Below are 22,357 nucleotides of genomic sequence, written 5' to 3'. Positions count from 1 at the left end.
GAACTGACTTTTAAAGCTTTATCCCCAAAATGATATATACCATTTCACTTACATTCTGTGAACATGGCCAAATCTGACCTCAGTAAGTAAGGAAGTAAAATCCTTCCCCAGGGAGGGGAAGCAGATTTTGGTGAACAAAAATACAATCCACCACAGAGTGTATTTGGAAATATTTATGTAAGTAATTTGTCTTCCCTACTTCTACAACCTATACCAGTAGATCTATACTGATGTTCAGCCTAAAAACAAACAAAAAAGCAAAACAAACAAAACAATTTAGCAAAAATTACTAAGTAAACAACTTAGTAATTTCATATTTCCTAAGATAAATACTAAAACTCAGAATTACTTAAAGATTACTCTCTACTATAAAACATGCCTAGAATAAAAAATCTGAAAATAGAAGAAAATACATCACTCATACATAGTTCTATGCCCCAAAAAACCACTGTAATGTATTTGCTTCTATCATGTTTTTTCCTGTACTTTTCTGTTTGATTGTCCCCTACTTTTCATTTTACATTCTACCCTTTCACATTTACCAAAAATTTTCCTATATTATTATAAATTATCCATTGTTATCTTTTGAATTGTTATTTAATGTTTAATTTATTTTGAGAGAGAGCGCGTGCGATCGAGTATGCGCACAGGGGGAGAGGCAGAGAGCCAGGAAAGAGAGAATCCCAAGCAGGCTCTGCTATCAGTGCAGAGCACATGGGGCTTGATCTCACAAAACTGTGAGGTCATGACCTGAGACGAAATGAAGAGTCAACTGCTTAACCAACTGAACCACCCAGGTTCAGTTTTAGGTCACCTTATAGATGGTATAATTTATACCTAAGTTTCTATTCTTATACAGTGCTTTGCTTTCAAACAAAACAACATGATTAAAATTATCTTTAATATTAACTTATAATGGAAGGCCAGTTAGGCTTATGGCCTTAGAATATACTCTCAGAAGAATTATTGAGCCAAACGTTATAAGCATATTAAAGTCTCCTCATGTATTTCATAATGCCATTTTCCAAAGCCAGTATACCACCTTACACTCTTGCTCCATCAATGAAAGGGTTGGCTATTCTCATCCATCTGTTTATGTATTAGGTATATTCACATAATAATTTTTTGAAATTAAATAAATTTTGCACAAAATTTATCCTGCTTCCTTATACATTTCTCTAATAGTGAAGGTGAACATATTTACATGTTTGTGACTCAGGTCTATTTCCTGAAATAAATGGTTTCTGAAATCTGCCCTTTAATCTATTGGGATCTGAGTGTTTTATTTCTAATGATTTTGATGGATAAGCTTTTTTCCAGTCATCCAATTTGTTGCAACAAATTATACTGAATAATCCTACCCTCTCCCCCACTTATCTGTGGTTCTTTACAACTTAGAATATTTAAAGCAGTGCTTAAGTGCTAGCTGTTCTAAGTGATTTATAAATATTAACGCAGTAATTTATAGTAAGTACATATATATATACACAAATGATATCTAATTTACATACCAAATTTATATACAGAGAATTTATTTCAGAGCAATTCTAAACCATGTATCTGCCTATTCTTACACCAGTTACGTCAAGTTTTAAACGCTTATAGCCTTCCATAATAGGTTTTGACATGTCAGAGCTAGTTCTCTCCTCACTGTTCTTCATCATTGCCTTAAGGTACGCTATTGTGGGGGAAACAAAACATAAGTCAGATAATTTGCTGTAGCAGGTTGGCTAATAGCTAACAGTACTAATAACAAGGACAAAAGGGTTTGAAGAAGTATTGCTATTGCAACAAAAGGATTTCTGGCATTCTAAAAACCCAAACTATTCACCAGAACTTCTTATGAAAATAATAATGGGTGTTCTTAATGACAATGAAGGCACTCTAGGATCCTAAAGTATCTTCTCAAAGTTTAAAATTATATTCCACAATACTCCTGTAATTTTACAGAACATTCTATAAGAATGTTTTGAATGCAACTGAAGTTCAGAACTAAAGACAACCCTAGTAAGAGACAATTACACACAGTAAAAGTAGAAGGCATCTATCACAGGACCACAACTTAGGCCTGACGTTCTGCAAGTGAAATCCCACCACAGCAAATAACCACTACAGAATGCAAAAAGAAACACATGAAGACCACTCTCATGTCTCTAGGCTCAGTTTAGAACAGTTTTGGTTATCTGGTTAAAATAAATTCTAAAAACAAACTTTAGGGACGGCTGGGTGGCTCAGTCCATTAAGCATCTGACTCTTGGTTTTGGCTCACACAGGCCATGATCTCACGGTTCATGGGTTTGAGCCTTGTGTCAGGCTCAAACTGTCAGTGCAGAGCCTGCTTCGAATTCTCTCTCTCTACCCTCCCCTGCTCGTGTTCCCTCTCTCTCAAAATAAATGAATTTCAAAAAAAATTTATTATCTTGCACAAAAGCTTTCGTTGATACATCTCTAATGAGAAAATATTCATCATGCGCACCATTTCATTCTGTATATCCAAAGAGCTTGATTTAATGTTGGTTGTGCTACATACATGGTAGAAAGAAGTAAACCAAATGGCTGCTTACACCTCCTTTGGTCCTACAGTAGTAATATCCTTCATTATTTCATTATTTCATTTGAGTCTCACAATCCTATAAATTAGAAAAGATAATTTAGCACGGTTACTGATAAGGAAATAGAAAAAAATTAGGTGACTTGTCCATAATCACTTAGCTATTGTGCAGACCCTTTTTGTCTTCTGACTCCCAACTGTTACTCTTCCTCCAGCAGCTATGCTTACTCTCCTGACTCCTTTCCTACCTAACTACCTTAGAGTTACCACATTCAACTATAAGCCACATACACTTAACCAAACAAAAATTGAAGAAAAGATTCAAAAGCCTAGAGAGTCGTAACTATCAGGTGCAAACACCTATTAGACACTGGACAAAAATACAGTGGGTGGCATAAAATAATACAGTAAGTCTCTCCCATGTTAGAGGTTAAATTCCTATATCTCTGATTTATAAGATCAGAGTCTCACAGAAAATGAAAGAAAGATATGTATTTACAAAAAAATAATTTCTGGAAAGCATACGTTTCTTAATAAAAATTAGATTTTTCACCACTAAATGGGGCTCTTTTCCTAAGACATCACAAGGTTCAGAAAACACCAAAGTAAGGTTAAGGTCATTAAAGTTTTCAAACAAATCCTTATCACTTGAAATGTAAGCCTGTCATACTTGCATATTCCCTTGTTCATTTTGCAATGCATGCCAACATGTTTGCCTGCCCACCTATTTTTTCACAAATCTCAGCAGTACCAAAGCTGTTGGACCTGGTCTTTTATCTACATATTGAAAAAAGTACAAAATAACCAGAACATCTCTTGCCATATTAACTGTCCTGATCCCACTCAACAGAAGATAGCAATTACAGTTCACAAGATTTGGTACTAGCTCACTACGGGAGCTTTCACCAAAATAAGCATGCTCAGGGCCTATCTCCCAGAGATTACAATTCAGTAAAAGCCTACAATGTAGCCTATTTCTTAATTAAAAGCTATAAATTCAAGAAGACAGAGTTGAATTAACATATGAATGAAAAGATTTTAACAGTATGATGTACAAATACAAAACCCTGTTATTCACTCATTTACTCAACTAATATTTATTAGCCATCTTACAATGTACCAGGAATGGCTCTAGGCCACTGGGCTATAGCAATGATCAATAAAAACTCATCTCTGTGCTCCATGGTAGTACTTCTATTTCACTGGGCAGACAGAAAACAAGTCAAATAAATGATACCAGTTCAGGTACAAATAAATTCTATAAAGAGAAATACAGCTGGACAAGGGGTCATGAAAGCAATTGAAGGGTAAGGTACACCTATCTTGGATAAGTGTGGTCAGGGAAAGTCTCAAAGTAGATGACATTTGATCAGAGATGTGAATGATGAAGACCTGGGGACATCAGATGGAATAACAAATTTAAGGCCCTACAGTGCTACCTCTGTAGCCCTCATGTTTGTCTAGGGGCTACTACATAAAATGGGCTTTCTGACTCCAAAAAAACTTAAAACATAAAGTAAGACCTGACAATATAAGACTCAGGTATCAAAATAAATGTTTCTAGTAGTGCTGCTATGAAATTTAAATACTATGGACTGGCTTAGGAAAGGAGACAAAATCTAATTTAATCTGAGTCTTAATGGATGAGTATAATTCCAGTTCACAGTAGTGAGGAAAGCAGCTTTTCACAAGAGGCAAAAGCACAAATGGAAGCGCAGAAACAAAAGTACAAAGAAAAAACCTAAAACATCAGAATAAGCCCAATGACCAAAATTAGAGAATACAAAGGTGAAAATGTACATTACGATCATGACAAGAATGCCTTTACCCTTCCTCATTTAGAAAATGCCTCTTTATCCAGACTGGGCTTAAAAAGTCAATCCCTTTATGAAGGATTCACTAACTCTCAAAGACAGTAACTTCTCTTCTGTGTTGCCATCCACCTTCCTCTGTATCTCTCAGAGATTATTATCACCACAAAACCCACATTATTCATCAACCACCATCTCTGTTCAAACCTAGTTACTAACACACAAGCAGCATAGAAAATACATTTGTTCAATCAATTAAGGTGGAATAAAATGGGATGGAAGGTCCACAGACTAGAAAACTCAACAGAGTAAAGACGTCAATTCTCCTTAAACTGATCTACAGGCTTAATGTAATTCCTATCACAATCACAACAAGGTATTTATTTTATAAACAAAGACAACCTTATTCTAAAATTTATATGGAAAGGCATAGGCCCTAAGAATAACTAAAACAATCTTAGCAAAGAAGAAAATGGAAGTATCATTCTACCTCATGTTAAGGCTTACAATACAGATAATCAAAAACCAGGTGGTACCAGTGAAGAGAGACATGCATCAATATAATAAAACAGAGAATCCAGAAACAGACCCAGATACGTCCAACTAATTTTTGATAAAAGTGTGAAAGTAATCTAATGGAGGAAAGATAATATTTCAACAAGCAGAACTAGAGCAATGGGATACCCATAGGCCACCAAAAAAATAAGTAAAAATTAAATCAAAATGAATCATGAACTTAAAACATAAAACTATGAAAATTTTTAGAAGAAAACAGGTGAAAATCTTTGGGATCTAGTATTAAGCAAAGACTTTTGAATTGAAAACACAATCCATAAACGTAAAGATCCATAAACTCAACCTTAAGAAAATTAAAAACTTTGCTCTGCAAAAGACCATGTGAAAAGGATGAAAGACAAGCTACAGACTAAGAGAAATATCTGCAAACCACACATCTGACAAAGGAGTAGTATCTGGAATATATAAAGAATTCTCAAAACTGAAGAGAATATACAACAAATTAGAAAATGAACAAAGATGTGTACAGAGTTTCACTGTCAAGGACATACAGATGGCAAACAGACGCATCAAAAGATGTTCACGATCAGTCATCAGGCAAATACAAATTAAAAGCACAATGAGACACCACTACACATATTAGAATGCGTAAATTAATTTAAAAAACAAAAACAAAAAACCAAATTGTCTTTACGAAATGCTGGTGAGGATGCAGAGCAATCGCAACACAAATAAAAACCACAATGAGATAGCAGGACACACCTATTAAAATGCTTAAAAAACACTAAATGCTAACAAGAATGCAGAGAAATGGGTCACTCATAAATTGCTAGTGGGAATATAAAATAAAATAGCACAGCCACTGAGAAACCATTTGGCAATTTCTTTAAAAAACTAAACAGGCAACTACTGTATGTATGACTTAGCAACAGCTCTCTTATGCTCACACAAAATCTGTACACATATGTTCAGAGCCAAAACCAGAAAATAATCCAGATGTTAAATTATTTTTAATGTTTATTTTGAGAAAGAGAGAGAGAGAAAGAGACAGACAGAGCCTGAGCAGGGGAGGGGCAGAGAGAGAGGGAGACACAGAATCTGAAGTAGGTCCCAGCCTCCGAGCTTTCAGCACAGAGCCCGACGCCTGGTTTAAACTCAAGAGCGGCAAGCTCATGACTTTAGCTGAAATGAGACACCTAACTGAATGAGCCACCCAGGCGCCCCAATAATCCAGATATTCTTAAACAGGTAAATGTTTAACAAACTGCAGAACACCCATATAATGGAATACAACTCAACAATAAAAGGGAAAAAACTACTGATATATACAAAGTATATGAATCACTAGAATATTATCTTAATTTTAAAAGCTAATACTAAAAGGTTGTATACAGTATGTTTTTTTATGTAACATTCTTGAAATAAAAAAAGTATAGAAATGGAGACTAGGTTAGTAGTTAAAAGGACTAAAACGAGACTGAGAGCCTTTTGTCTAAAAAAGGGCAGCATGAAGAATCTTTGTCGTGTGGAAACATTCTCTATCTTGAATGTATCAATGGCAATTTCCTGGTTGATATTGTACTATGGTTTACAAGATATTACCATTGAGATAAACTGGGCAAATGGTTCATAGTTATCTCTGTAGTATTTCTTATAATGGCATGTAAATTTACAATTACCTCAAAAAATTTTTTAATTAAAAAAAAAAAAATAAAAACAAAAACAAAAACAGGATGGAAGGTGAAGAAGTTAACCTTGGCAGGGAAAGCATCCTTTTTTGGGAAAAAAAGAGAATGGGTTGACAGAAGCACAATAGCCAAAAGATGTAGAATCTTTTCTTTAATCTCAAATTCAACAGTAATTGGTTTGCAAAGGATGGGAGTCAACAGAGAGAAGTTCAGGTGGCACACCTGGGAGCTTTAAAGGAGTCAGGAAAACTTGGAATGTTGGGTGCCTGCATGGCTCAAGCGTCCGACTCTTGGTTTCAGCTCAGGTCATGATCTCATGGTTCGTGAGTTTGAGCCTCATGTCGGGCTCCGCACGGGCAATGCAGAGCCTGCTTAAGAATTCTCTGCATCTCTCTCTCTCTTTCTCCCTCTCTCTGCCCCTCCCCTGCTTGCTCTCTCTCTCTCTCTCAAATAAACATTAAAGAAAAAGAAAACCTGGAATGTTAGTCTATGGGGAGCATGATTAAGAATCAACAATACAGCATTTCCTACTTCTCTTACTGCAGCTAAAGCACTAATTGACTATACTGCTAATTCATTACACAGAGGCTGTTGATTCTTTTATCTACAGGGTATTCACTAAAACTGAAAATATTTCTAAAAAAATTGTATCATCACAACTTGCAAGTCCCTATGAAATTCAACATAATGGAATTTTACTTGTAGAATTATAATAATGTTATCCAAACAACAGTAAAAATTATTATCCCTATCCTAAAGAAAAGGATAGGGAAAAATAATGAAAAGGATAGGGATAAAACTGGGTCCAAATAAAATGAGTCCAAAGAGAAAATGTCTTATGGTCACACAAAAATTGGTAACAAAAATAGAATCAGAATTCCCGATTCTCAACCATGGGAGTGATTACTATAGCTTTTATTTTCTCCCTCACACAAAGGATCTCTTTCTTAATAATGAATAAGGGTACCCTCGTAAACTGGGGACTTCTGTAACTGGCTAATGTAACAGGCGGTGTTTCTTCTTTTTTTAAAAAACATTTTTAATCTTTATAATGCATCTCAGGAAAGTCAGTGGAACCTGAATGTTCCAGGATACTTAAGCAGAAAAGTTGCATGTTGTGAACTTTCCCAGAGCTGCACCAGCATTCATTGTGAGGTAACATTCTTAGACTAAAGATGCCTGATAAAACTCAACCAGGAAAACGTTTTCAGTTAATTAAAACTTAATTTTAATTCAATAAATATTTCCTGAGTGGTTAATGCCCAGAGACACCAGGATACAACAGTAATGAAAATGGGAAAGTGTTTCTCTCGCTCTTATCCAGTAAACAGACAACTAAAGAAAGATCCAAGAAATGCTAACAAGCCATAGCCCCAAAGGAGCAGAAGTCACCTATCCCAGTAGGAAGACAATCAGACAAGTTAGAGGAAGTGATTTATAAAGAGACCTTAAAGATAAGTAACACCCCACTGAGAAGCAAAGAGAGAGACATATAACAGAATGACACAAATATTTATAGCCATTCACTTAAAAAAAAAAAAAAAAGTGATCTTAAGAGAGGAATTCTCAAGAGATGAAAACTTTAGTAATAAAAGCTGACAGCCAACAGACAAGTAAGTGATAACTGACTTTACAGACCAGAGAAAGAGAAAAACCTAAGCTGGCTATGTGGAAGCACACAAGAGTCTGTTTGGTGCCAGTGAAAGCAAGAGAAACTCATGAAAAAGAGGCACTGGGTATCTCCTATCATGTGGATAGGTTCTGAAACATCTCCTATCATGTGGATAGGTTCTGAAACAAGAAGTTTATGGTTTAAATTTTGTTTAAGAGACAAATTAGAATTCCAGATGTCCTCTCCCACCCAAAAAGAAAAAACTATCCTGTCCCTTCCAGGGAGTAGACTCAATAACAAAAGAAATACAGGAGGGGAGAAGTGGATATAGGGGATGAAAAAAAAAGAACAAGATTAAATGAAATTCTGTTTTCTAAATTGTGAGAACTGTGGCCTCTTTCTTCTCCAAGCTAGGTTTATATACCCTTCTCTAAGCAAAATTCTGGGAAATCTAACACACACACCACACCCTCCTCCCCCATCAGCTCAAAAGGATCTATGCAAATCCACCGATGAAATGGCCCTACCAGATGCCACTATACTGAAGCTCACAGTGTACATGTCCCACACATGTGTGATGAGCTTCCAATCAGGTGGTTAAGAAAGAAGACTATTTTTAACCTCATTTGGCTTTTTCAAACTTGATAAAAATTAAAATAAAAAACACAATGGCAGGTACAGGTGGGATGAAAAGGAAATGTCCAAGACAATAAGCAGAGGATTTTATCATTTTTACATACAAGATAACTAAAAACAGAATTTAAAGCAAATCACACTCAATCTTAATGAAAGTACATGCCAAAACAGGATACCTAAAAAGTAAAAAGTACTCAACCTGTATATCCATTAACATAAATGGCAACTCCACTAAAAATCGTAGATGAAGTTCCATCCTTTTGTAGAGCAGCATCTGACCGAAACTGTTCCTCCAATTTCTGGACCTTGGCAGCCATATACCCACCCTGGAATTTAAAAAAAAAAAAAAAAAAAAAGTAAACCAATTACAAAGGTTGTATTTTCTACCTCCCCCCCAATTTTAACAGAAATTTACATTAAAAAGAAAAGGACCTTATTCTATGCTAGTGACCAAGGTATAATGACATAGGATATAATTATAAATATTCACCATAAGGCAAGGCAATAAAACAGGTTTTTCTATCAACTCAATTCTTAATTATTTTATCACATTCTTATAACAGTTACTTTAAAAGTGGGAAAAAGTAAGACAAGAATAATGAATTTAATGCTACAAAATATTGTTCTTATCTACAAAATCAAGCAGAAGTTACACAGAAGTTTAAACCAATTAAAAATTTGACAAGTGGTCAGTAAGAGTGTATTTTCAATTGGTTTCCACTATCTTCTGAATACAGGAAACTTAGAATTAGTAATTTAAAGCAAAATGAAACAGTTCAACAAACGAGTACAGCTCTCCATACATGTAGATAATACAATAAATGATTCAGTGGCCAAATTCTGATCTAATCAATCTACTTGACAGCAGTAATAATTTTCATTAGAGAACATCAACCTCAGAAAGAACATAAAAACATTATTTTTGCTAAAGACCTTACAAATCTATGAACTTAGCTACACTTTTCCTGAACATTAAACTTAATTATGTGATAATTAAGCTTAATTATGTGAATTATCGATTGTTTTTTGATTTTACTTTACTGATAAAGAACTGTCCATTAAATCTTTAAAATACAGTCATAGAAATCTTGAAAGTAGTACTTATTTCCTCCAAAATGGAAATTATTTTGCTGGTTTTGATTATTCAGATATTACATGCTCATTGTGGAAAAAAAATTTTTTTTCAGAAAATATAAAGAAATGTAAATTAGGTATAATCCCATTCACTGTTAACATTCTGGGATCTATTTTTAAATTTATTACTATGTCTCAGAATATGCACATTTTACATAAATAGGATCACAGAGAATAATCCTTTATAAAACACGATTTTACTCAAGGCCATCTCAAGTTAAGAAATAAAAAGCTAAATAATGGCTGAACAGTGTTCTACTGCATAGTGATAATTAATTTGACCAATCCTCTACTACAGTATATCTGGTATTTTCCTGTTTTTCAGTATTACTAGCAATGCTGCAATAAAATTATCACAAATAAATATTTGTACACCAGAACATTTATTTCTTCAGGATAAAATAAAGTTCGTGTGTTAAAAAGTTTAAACAAGCTTTCAATACATTGTGAAAACTCAGAAGAGGTGGTATCTAGAGTGATTTACAATTTTAAAAAAATGCCTTAAACCACACTCCAACCTACAAGAACAAAAAATACCTAGACAATTAAATATAATTATTTTTATTCTTTTAAAACACACCCATTTTTCCCAGCCATCATTTTCAGCTCGCCTCCTCCCTCCACCTCGTCTCATGGTGGAGCGTCTGTATTAAAGGGGGAAAAAAAAAACTGTCAATTTTATAACATAATGCTAATTGACATTTTATTTCAAGTCAAGAAAAATGACAATTTAAAATAAACTCAAATATTCAATTTGTGAAAGTTAAAACTTTTCCCAAAGCATAACATTCTCCTGCTTCACAAGTGAGATTTGTACCTAAAACACCCTTCTATAGAGAAATATCATGTTTCAATTATAACTATGATAAATTTTTTATAGCAAAAACATTTATGCATTCCTATGCACCAAACCTAATACACACTTGCGTAAAACATCACCACATTAGACTAACATGGCCATGCTTGTTAACATTAATTAGTATTAACAGAACCCAAGAAAACATTTTCCTTCATGAATTGTCCTCTAATATGGCTCTTAAACTGGCTTTACTATTACATACTAGACACTTAAGAGTATAGTTATAGTGTAATTCATCTATTATGCAAAAACTCCTAAAAGAAGTCAATTAAAACAGCACATCTTAAGGGAAATAATGTAGAAGGATTATCACTTATCACAAACTATTAAACTGGCATTCTCCTTAAGGCTACACTTGACCCACTATGCTGTTAAACCACCCAAATGACCAAATAATGGCTTATCTCAAGTGTTAGGTGCCTTAGTAGCTAGCAAGGTTATCAAATGGTTCAGAAGTCAAAGCAGGCACTAAATGAAACTCCTTATAAAACTCGTCTAGCTATACGGCTACATCTTGAGACCCGACTGCATTATCCTTCACAAAACTAACTCGCCCTCTATTTAGGTTATTTTTCTTCTACTACATAAGTTAATATCAATTAATATGTAACAGAAGAAGCTCTGTACATTATCCAAGTCAAATAAGCTGTGATATGGTTTATAAGAATTTGTTACTGGTGAAACCTTAAAATATGACACTTTAGACACACACATAAGCATTTTCTTTCAAATATTTCTATACTTGATATATTGTGCAATGTATAGTTTTTCCTTGCTGACATTTATATTATGAATGTTTACTGTCAGCTTTTAAAAGGGGCCTAAAAGATATGTAGAGACCTTCTCTTAAAAAGGTAAGTCCGGGGGCGCCTGGGTGGTTCAGTCGGTTGAGTGTCCAACTTCGGCTCAGGTCATGATCTCACAATTTGTGGGTTCAAGCCCCGCATCAGGCTTTGCGCTGACCGCTTGCTAAGAGCCTGGAGCCTGCTTCAGATTCTGTGTCTCCTTCTCTCTCTGCCCCTCCCCCGCTCACGCTTTGTCTCACTGTTTCTCAAAAATAAATAAATGTAAATAAATAAATAAATAATAAATAAATAAGTAAGTAAGTCAGTCAGTCCTATAGAGAGACAAGGGGCATGAGCAAAGAGCTCTGTGAACAAGAGGCAACGTAATTAATCCAGATTAGGGGATGTGGATGCTGGCAGAGAAGAGTTGGTGTTGCTTTCAGTTTGACAAAGGTAGGGGCATGGCTACCCAATGTGTTCATTGTGAGTCCTAGAACTGCCATATTGCTCTGCTAAATACTTCTATTTTCAAGAGGTACACTTTGTCCAGTCCCTCAAGACTTCTCCCCTTATCTTAAAGGAGTAGGGGAAATGTGTTAACACAAACTTCATGACTTCGTATTAACTTTGAATCTATACATCTGCTCTTAATAAGTAAAGAGTCTGGGAGTTCTGGCCCTTGTATGTTAGGAATGCTCACAAAAATTAAAGGGAACAATTAATCAGCTAAATGAAAAGTAAGTTAAAGAATATATTATTCATTTAAGATCTACTGGGTAACTACTGCAAAAGGCCAATATGAGAAATCCTAATCAGTGGTTTCATGAGGGTAGGAAAGTATGAAATAAAGTTGTAAGTTAAAAAAAATTGTTTTCAAGCTTCTTCTTCTATTTCAAAGTAATAAAGCTATCCCAGACAAATGTTTAAGCTTTGAGAAAGTAAAAGACTGAAATTAGTAATTTCTTCATTTCAACTAATTTGAGTACAGCAAACTCCTATTGATTGATTCAGGATTCAAATAGACTGAAAAAAGGGAAAAAGAAACAAGAAACATTTCATTTTATACATTCAAATTCTATTTTTGAGAAAAACCCATAACAAGTAGTTAACTAGGTTATTGGGATCAATCTTCCTGGTGAGAAAGAAGAAAACTAAACAAAACATTATTTTTTAAAAAACAAAATAATGAAAAATTACTGGGCCCAGATATAGAAGATGACAAAGAAACCCTGCCAGCTCACCTGTCCTCCCCAGGTTGGGACAGCTTTTTCCTCTGAAAGCATGTGGCAATTATAACAGTCTGGGCAATGTTTCTGAACAAACACAGCACTAAGGGAACAACAGTTGGAATTCAAGGGTCCTCCAAGCATATACATCTCCACACTTGGGATTAGAATCCTAGGGGTAAGTAAACTGGAAGTAGACAAACCAAATTTTGCCAAAAATGTAGCCTGCCTTGGATTATTTCAACCTCTGAAAGTAAATTAGATGATCCTAAAGAACACAAATACATAGAGGTCAAATAACATGCTACTAAATAATGAAATGAGTCAACCAAGAAATCAAGGAGGAAAAATCAAAAAATACACAGACACATGAAAATGAAAACACAATGGTCCAAAATCTTCGGGATGCACCAAAAGCAGTTCTAAGAGGTAAGTTTATAACAATACAGGTCTACCTCGAGATGCAAAAAAACTCAAATAAACAACCTAACCTTACACCTAAAAGAGGTAGAAAAAGAAGAAAAAACCCAAAACCAGTAGAAAGAAGAAAAAATAACAATTAGAGCAGAAATAAAATAGAAACCAAAAAAACAACAGAACAGATCAATGAAACCAAGAGCTGATTCTTTGGAATCAAGTGTTTACCCAGACTCATTAAAAAAAAAGAGGGTGCCTGGGTGACTCAGCTGGTTAAGCATTCAACTTCAGCTCAGGTCATGATCTCACAGTTTGTGAGTTCAAGCCTCATGTCAGGCTCTGTGCAGACAGTTCCAGGCCTGCTTCAGATCTCTCTCTCTCTCTCTCTCTCTCTCTCTCTCTGACCCTCCCCTGACCACTCTCAAAATTAAATAAACAAACATTAAAAAGAGAGGGGGGGGTACTCAAATCAACAAAATTAGAAATAAAAGAGGAGAGGGGTGCATGGGTGGCTCAGTCAGTTAAGCATCTGACTTCAGCTCAGGTCACATCTCGCAGTTCGTGAGTTTGAGCCCTGTGTCACGCTTTGTGCTGACAGCTCAGAGCCTGGAGCCTGCTTCAGATTCTGTGTCTCCTACTCTCTCTGCCCCTCCCCTACTCACACTCTCTCTCAAAAATAAATAAACATTAAAAAAATTTTTAAAGAAAGAAAAGAGGAGAAATAACACTACAGAAATATAAAGGTTAGAGAAGATTATGAAAAATTAATTATAAGCCAACAAATGGGACAACCTAGAAGAAATAGATAAATTCCTAGAAACAGTAACTTGTCAAAACTGAATCAGGAAGAAATAGGAAATGTGAACAGACCTATTGCCAGCAATGGAATTGAATCCGTATTCAAAAAACTCCCAACAAACTGAAGTCCAGGATCAGATGGCTTCACAGGTGAATTCTAGAAAACATTTAAGGACGAGTTGATACCTATTCCAAAAGCCAGAAGAGGAAGAAAAGCCTCCAAATTGATTCTGTGAGGCAGGCATTACCCTGGTAACCAAAACCAGATAAAGATACTACAAAAAAAAGGGAACTACAGGTCAGTATCTCTGATAAGCAAAGATGCAAAACTTCTCAACAAAATATTAGCAAGCTGAATCCGACAATATGTTCAAAAAAATCATTAACTATGATTCATAATGGGATTTATCCCAAGTATGCAAGGGTGGTTCAATATTCACAAATCAATCAATGTAGTACGTCATATTAACAAAAAAAGGGAAAAAAAATCATATGATCATTTCAATAGATGCAGAAAAAGCATCTGACACAGTTACAACACCCACTCATGATAAAAATCCTCAACAAAGTAGGCTTAGAGAGAACATACCTCAACACAAAGGCCATATATGAAAAACCCACAGTTAACCTCATACTCAATGGTGAAAACCTGAGAGTTTTTCCTCTAAGATCAAGAACAAGACAAGGATGCCACTCCCACCACTTTTATTGAATATAGTACTGGAAGTCCTAACCACAGCAGTTAGGTAACAGAAAAAAATAAGAGGCATCCAAATTGGTAAAGAACAAGTAAAACTTCCATTATTTGCAAATGACATGGTATTATATATGGAAAACCCTAAAGACTCCACCAAAATACTACTAGAACTGATAAATGAATACATTAGGATTGCAGGATACAAAATCAATATACAGAAATACATTGCATTTCTATATACTAATCATGGAACAAAGAGAGAAATTAGTAAAATAATCCCACTTACAATAACACCAAAAAAAATAAAATAAAATAAAATACCTAGGAATAAACTTAACCAAGGAGGTGAAAAACCTATACTCTGAAAACTATAAAACATGAATGAAAGAAACTGAAGATGACACAAAAAAATGGAAAGATATTCCATGCTCATGGAAGGGAGAACCAATATTGTTAAATTTCCATACCACCCAAAGCAATCTACAGATTTAATAGAATCCCTAGTAAAATACCAACAGCGTATTTCACAGAACGACAACAAATAATCCTAAAATTTGTATGGAACCACAAGACTCTGAATAGACATAGCCATCTTGAAAAAGAAAAACTGTAGATATCACAATTCCAGATTTCAAGATACACTACACAAAGCTGTAGTAATCAAAACACTATGGTAGTGGGATGAAAACAGATACAAAGATGAAGGAACAGAAGAGAGAGCCCAGAAATAAACCCACGATTACATGGTCAATTAATCTTGGACAAAGGAAGCAAGAATGTGCAATGGGAAAAAACAATCTTTTCAACAAATAGTGTTGAGAAAAATAGCAACATGCTGAAGAATTAAACTGCACCAGTTTCTTACACCATATACAAAAATAAACTCAAAATGGATTAAAGACCTAAATGTGTGACCTCAAACCATAAATATCCTAGAAGAGAGCACAGGCAGCAATTTTTTCAACAATGGCCATAGCTACATTTTTCTAGATAGGTCTCTGGCCTCAAGGGAAAGAAAAGCAAAAATAAACTATTGGGACTACAACAAAAATAAAAAGCTTCTGCAAAGCAAAGGAAACAATCAACAAAACTAAAGACAACCTACTGAATGGAAGAAGATATTTGCAAATGACATACCTGATAAAGGATTAGTAATACCAAAAAAATCCCAAATAATCCAATTAGAAACAGGCAGAAGACATGAACAGACATTTCTCCAACCACAAACATATACACATGGCAACAGACACACGAAGATACGTAACATCACTCATCATTAGGGAAATGTAAATCCAAACCACAATGAGGTATCAATTCACACTTGTCAGAATAACTAAAATCAAAAACACAAAAAACAACAAGTATTGGCAAGGATGTAGAGAAAAGGGATCCTTTGTGAACTGTTGGTGAGAATGCACACTGGTACAGCCACTTTGGTAAACAGTACAGAAGTTTCTAAAAAAATTAAATGATTTTTTACAATAAATTATATGATTTTTAATCAATAAATTATATGATCCAGTAATTCCACTAGTGGGTATTTACCCAAAGAATATGAAAACATTAATTCAAAAAGATACATGTACCCCTCTGTTAACTGCACTACTTAGAAGAGCCAAATTATGGAAGCAGCCCAAGTGTCCATCAACAGATGAATGGATAATGATATATATACACAACGTAATATTATTCAGCCATAAGGAAAAACGAAATTTTGCCACCTACAATAACATGAATGGAGCTAGAGTATTAAGCTAAGTGAAATAAGCCAGTCAGAGAAAGATAAATACCACATGATTTCAATTCGTATGTGGAATTTAAGAAACAAATCAAAAAGAGACAAGCCAAAAACAGACTCTGAGAACAAACTGATGGTTACCAACCAGAGGGGAGGTGGATGGGTGAAATAGGTGAAGGGGATTAAAGAGTATACTTATCATGTAATGTATAGAATTCCTGAATCACTATATTGTACACCTGAAACTAATATAACATTGTACATGAACTACACTGGAATGATAATAAAAAAAAAAAAAAAAGATGATCTGGAATGCTCTAAACCATCTGGCAGAAGCAATGTAAACCCTGTACAGGGAATGACAACATCCTAAACACATGTTCCTGAAAACCATTTTGAAAATATAAAGTCTGGCATACAAATAAAAATAACCAGGCACACAAAGTAGTAAGATCACATGAGTGAGAACCAACAGAAACAAAGTAAACAGACCTACACAGACTCCAGATACTGATTTTTTTTTAATATATGAAATTTATTGTCAAATTGGTTTCCATACAACACCCAGTGCTCATCCCAAAAGATGCTCTCTTCAATACCCATCACCCACCCTCCCCTCCCTTCCACCCCCCATCAGCCCTCAGTTTGTTTCCAGATACTGATTTTAACCCAGTTAAAGATTAACTATGCTTACTATGTTCAAGGAAACAAATAAATAGCTGCCATGGGTGGGGAAAACATTTCATTCAAAATATTCAAAGGAGGACCAATTACATAAAGGCTGTCTTTTCAACAGAAACAATAGTGCCAGAAGACTACACTGAAAGAAAATAATTACTTAGAATTCTATACCCAGAGAAAAATTCAGTCAAGAAAGAGAACATAAAGGTATCTGGGGCAAATTAAAAACAGAAACTAATGCCACCAGCAAACTTGTACTACAGGAAATCCTAAAAGATATCCCTCAGGTAGAAGAAAATATTAGCTTGGAAGATCAAAAATACAGGAAAAATGTAGCAGGGAAAACAATAAATATCTGGATTAATCAATGTTAAATACTGACTAAATAAAAGTGCAGTAATGACAGTCAATCTGTTATTTTTTGTAGAATATACAGCACAGTGGATCAAAGAATTATGAATAAAAGAGTAGAAGACAAAATGTTTCTAGTACAGGCTGTGCCACTAACTGGTTTCACTGATCTCTGGTACATCTCCATTTCTCTGGGTCTCAATTACATTGCCGGGTCTTTAAGAGGTTTGGGTAGTTGACTACTAGATTTACCATAAATTGAATTTATCTGAGAACAGCAGAGGAATTCCAATTTGGGAAACTCCTGTGGTAGCAAGGTACAGGCAAGCCTGTTAAGGGTTTGGGGCGGGCTGTATTTATGGGCAAGGATTGTAAAGAGGGGGAAGCCCAGGTGGAATCCAAGCAGTAAGTTCACTGGCTTGAGGATGGGGAGAGATTTTTGGCAGACATTCATTGGTCAGGAGAGGTCTCCATCTTCTGTAAATCAGGCATTTACAGCAAATCAGTGCCTCAGTTCTTAAGTTCATTCCTCTGAGGGCACGTGCCTGAGATTCTCCATTTCAAATCCTCTGGTTCCATTTTAGATTAAAATTCTTCCACAGTTCCCTTTTGTACTCCATACAAGACACACAGAAATATTTTCAGAAATTAAATATAAAAATTAACATTATATCCATATACTTCAGCAACATACTTCAATTTTAGAAATTACATTGTGTAACAGTTTTGATGCTCTACATTTATTTATGCAGACCTCCTAGACTTATTCAGAAAAGACTTAAGGCAACCAGTCCTATCAAATTCATTTAAATAATATGTATAGACCAAGATGGCCTGTGACAGTGGATTGGGGTAAAAACCTAACTAAATCTGGTGTTTGCTACATACTGGGAGTGGCAATTTATCAGCCCTGTCACTGTTGTAGACAACAGTAGTATAACTCTTCTTTTGTCAGACAAAGATGCTAGATAGTTCAGTAGACAGCTGTAGATTACTTCTCATAGCATAGGTAATTATGGCATGTAAGAAATAATTCAGATGTGTATAGGAGAGACCACATTAAACTACCTATAGATCAAAGCTAATGGAATATTACTGTGTATAAAGCACCATATTATACTAAACAGTACTGAGATAAATAAAATTAGACATTTTTATATAAATTTTAAAACTTTACAATCTAAAAGGAAATGAGCACCAATTAAGGAAATACTAACTAGCCCTACAAACGAACTTAAGAGGAAGATTTCATGCAGAAGAGTAGGGAGGACAAAAAAACAAAAACAAAAACAAAAACAAAACCAGGACACAAAGAAAACTACATAACCCACATCTAAGATGCTGGCAAAGAGCAGTAACAGACCAACCTGGCATGCAGCAAAGCTCCCTGACAACCTAAACTGTAAGGTCAGTAAGAGACAGGAAGGTGACAGGTGAAGGTGACAGACAGGTGACAGGAAGCAAGTAATAAGTAGGCTTATCAGACTTCTGTTCATATGTACACAGCATCAAAGATTGTTCATACTTCACTTACTTCAGTTAGACCCACACTCCTCTCCTTTCTCATACTCAAAACATTGCAGAATGAAAATATGAACATACTATGTATATAAAATAATCAATAATCTTGCATATGATAGAAAGCCAATAAGTTCTTATTTAATAAAGAAAATAAACTTCTATGTAGGAGATAAAGCAAGGTAGAAATAATAATGTCTCTAGTATAATGTACCCCAATGTATCTATATTTAAAACTGTACCTTGTATATTTAATCGTATCTGTTTTTTATTCTTTTTTTTTTAAACTTTTATTTTTAAGTAATCTCCATACTCAACGTGGGGCTCAAACTCATGACCCTGAGATCAAGAGTCACATGCTCTACCGACTGAGCCAGTCAGGCACCCCTATTTCTCTTATTTTAAAACATCTTTCCAAAGAATCACAGTCAGATTCTGTGTTTAACAGATAGAAATACGATATGCTCCCTCACCCCAAAATGGTACACAGACCAGATTAGCAAATGATACACACTTTTGATGCTAACAAGAACCATCCAACAGGTGGGATTAAATGTAAGTCATTTAGGGGGTTCTAAACACTACAGTGCTTTCTTTGTAGTGTGAAATCAGGAAACAACATAAAAACCTATATGTGGAAAGTGGTATGCCATGAAGTCAGGGCTTATGTTTGTGCTAACCAGTACAGAGCTTCAAAAAGAGGCACCTATGCCTCTCAAGACATATTCAGGGGAATAGTTCTCCACTCCAGATGACTGATTTGTTTCTTCAAATAGGACTTCCCCTAGAATGGAGAACAGTAAGTCAGGACACCACAACTTGACAGAAATAACCCTCAAAAACAACACACATGCTCTGTTCTTATCTTCTCTGTTCCAAGCATCCTTCTGACTTACAACATGTCCTCTTGACTAACCCTGCTCACTAAGAAGAGAATGCCCTTTATCAACAAGTCATCCAATTATCAAGTCACACTTATAAATAAAAATTGGCCTTCTAGATGAAACTCTTGCCGACTACGTTCCCAATCTAGTCCCACGACCTTGAGGAAAGTGATAAATGTTTCTGAAACTGTAATACACAACCTAAAATAACCTATGTAACCTATGGACTTCTCCTTATCCAACAGCATCAACGCCGAAGTCAATTGCTGGGTTTTTAAAAACTAGTTAAAAAATGGATAAAGAATGAACTCATGTATGCAAAAGTACCCTTATCCCTAGCATTTAGGGTATGCCCTCAATAAACATTAGCTGCTATTATACTAATCTACTGCACCAAGTCACAAAGTGAAAATCAAATGAGACCACATGTATGGAAACTCTTTGAAGATTATAAAGTACACAATATCATTATTTTAAATGTGCTATCCATGGTGTACAACATAATAGAGCAATATATTTAGTGACACAAGATCTGGGCTTTAATCCCAGTTCCACCACTGCCTATCTGTATGACTTGGGATGAATCCAAGAGCACTGAGCCTCACATCCGTTCACCTATAAAACAAAGTTTGACCGGTAAGTGCTCAGTAGAATCCCTGTGGAACTATGCACTGCATATATGGGATGAATGTGGTAGGGAAGAAACAAAAGTTTGGGGCAAAACAACAATCATGTAAGGTTCCACTCTCTAAAACCACTTTAATTTTGGCAACCCTGCTTTGTAAGTTTTAAATTATCTGAGGTCTGAATAAGAAAAAAGCTCAACTTGAAAAAGACTGAAAACCAAAACTAATGAACTAAAAACTAAGTCTGAAGACTTCTGGCTGTGTTCTGTGTTCCCATATGTGACTACAAAAGAGGGTGGAAATGTTCCACCCCCTGAAAGATTCAAAAGCTAAAACTCACCTATTAGACCTCAAGTAATAAAATTATAAAGACCAACAAAATGAGAGGCTGTCAGTGCAGTCATGCCCAGCCCCCAGTGTCAACACAGACTAACAGCTAGCCGGGTGAGGCACGTTTAAGGCAAATGGGACAGCAGCTATATCTATAATGAGCTCGGGGACCCTGAATGCCTTGCAATGCTAAAGATTTCCTGACTCTTCCATTCTCTTAACAGGGGTATTAAAAAATCCTATGAAGAGTCTCATGAAGGATCTACTTATGAAAAAATATATCAAAATTACTTATTCATACCTTTCTCCTAACTTTATTTCATCTTTTGCTGGAGCACACAGTTCACTCTGGACTTCCAATATGCATTTAAGAAGCTACTCAAATCCTGCTAAAACAAGACACAAACAAACAAAAATTCATTGTCTTCTTTACTATGATTACTGGGACTTTGACATCTACCCACGTCACCAAAAAAAATCATTTTCATGCAAAAGTGGTATTTCATCTATTTCATGAAGAATTATTAACATTACAGGGTTCTAAACACATACCAGCAAAATCTCCACAACATATCAAGGAACTGCCCAAATACATATTCATTATTAGTGTTAATCTGTTGGTTATAGGTCTGTAACTCTAAAATACATAGGCTATTAAGTAATGAAACTGACTCTGAGTGGTTTTTACATAGTCTCATTACTCTAGTCATATGTACATGTATGGGTTTATCTTCATTCAATAGTTATTTAAGAAATAGGTGCAGAATGAATTGGAATATACAAATCAATATGCAATAGATGAATGAATCTGCATGTTATAGTAGTATATTAATTCATGAATATGACACAAATGCAAAGAAAGCAGCCTGTAGCCACCCAGACCATCACTAGGCAAGTCTGAAATAAAACAAGTTTACCCTTGGCTCCCTACCATATCAATACTCAACATCTCTTCTTCAAGGCCTCTTTCTTTAGTCTGCTATCAATTCGTTGCTAACAATTAAGAAATTGGTAATAACTGGTATTCCAGGGACACATGTATTTAAGAAGACTTCTCCATGACCATTAAATGGGGAAAAGCAGTCTTTTTGCCAAAGGAAACGGAAAACTGGATATCCACATGCAACAAAATTAAGATGGACCCTTATCCTATACACATAAAAAGTTAAAATGGATCAAAGACCTGAACAATAAAACTTCAAAAAGAAAACACAGAACAAAAGCTTCATAACATTAAACATGGCAAAATATGACCAAAAAAAGCCAACAAAAGGAAAAATAAACTGGGCTATATCAAAATTAAAAACTGTGCAGCAAAGGACACAATCAACTGAGTAAAAGGGTAACCCACACAAGAAAAAATATTTTAAAATCACCTAATCTGATATTTAATATCCTGAATATATAAAGAATTTCTACAATTTAACAATAAAAAGAAACTGATTTTAAAATGGGCAAAGGATTTAGGGGCACCTGGATGATTCGGTCAGTTAAGTGCC

The 22,357-nt window shown here is 35.0% G+C and overlaps 1 protein-coding gene across 6 annotated transcripts in view; it reads right to left on the bottom strand.

The window, feature by feature from the left end:
* The window catches only part of REV1 (REV1 DNA directed polymerase), a 92,513-nt gene that overhangs the window by 51,776 nt on the left and 18,380 nt on the right, over nt 1–22,357 (bottom strand). For 3 of the 6 annotated variants that reach the window (XM_023251587.2, XM_023251588.2, XR_006595489.1), the window contains exons 2-3: nt 10,529–10,592; nt 9,014–9,140 (exon numbers count right to left, since the gene is read on the bottom strand). In XM_023251587.2, coding sequence (XP_023107355.1) covers nt 9,014–9,140; nt 10,529–10,582 — 181 coding nt within the window. In that variant the 5' untranslated portion in view covers nt 10,583–10,592. Of the gene's footprint in view, nt 1–2,476; nt 2,631–9,013; nt 9,141–10,528; nt 10,593–21,159; nt 21,245–22,357 lie in introns of all 6 variants that reach the window. The other 3 variants (XM_045054077.1, XM_045054079.1, XM_045054078.1) reach the window with 3 other exon arrangements.

This window comes from Felis catus, chromosome A3, assembly GCF_018350175.1.
Source record: "Felis catus isolate Fca126 chromosome A3, F.catus_Fca126_mat1.0, whole genome shotgun sequence".
In the NCBI taxonomy this organism is placed as follows: domain Eukaryota; kingdom Metazoa; phylum Chordata; class Mammalia; order Carnivora; family Felidae; genus Felis; species Felis catus.
Note: the sequence above shows the minus strand (reverse complement) of the source record. Positions and strands in the feature narration are given on the sequence as shown.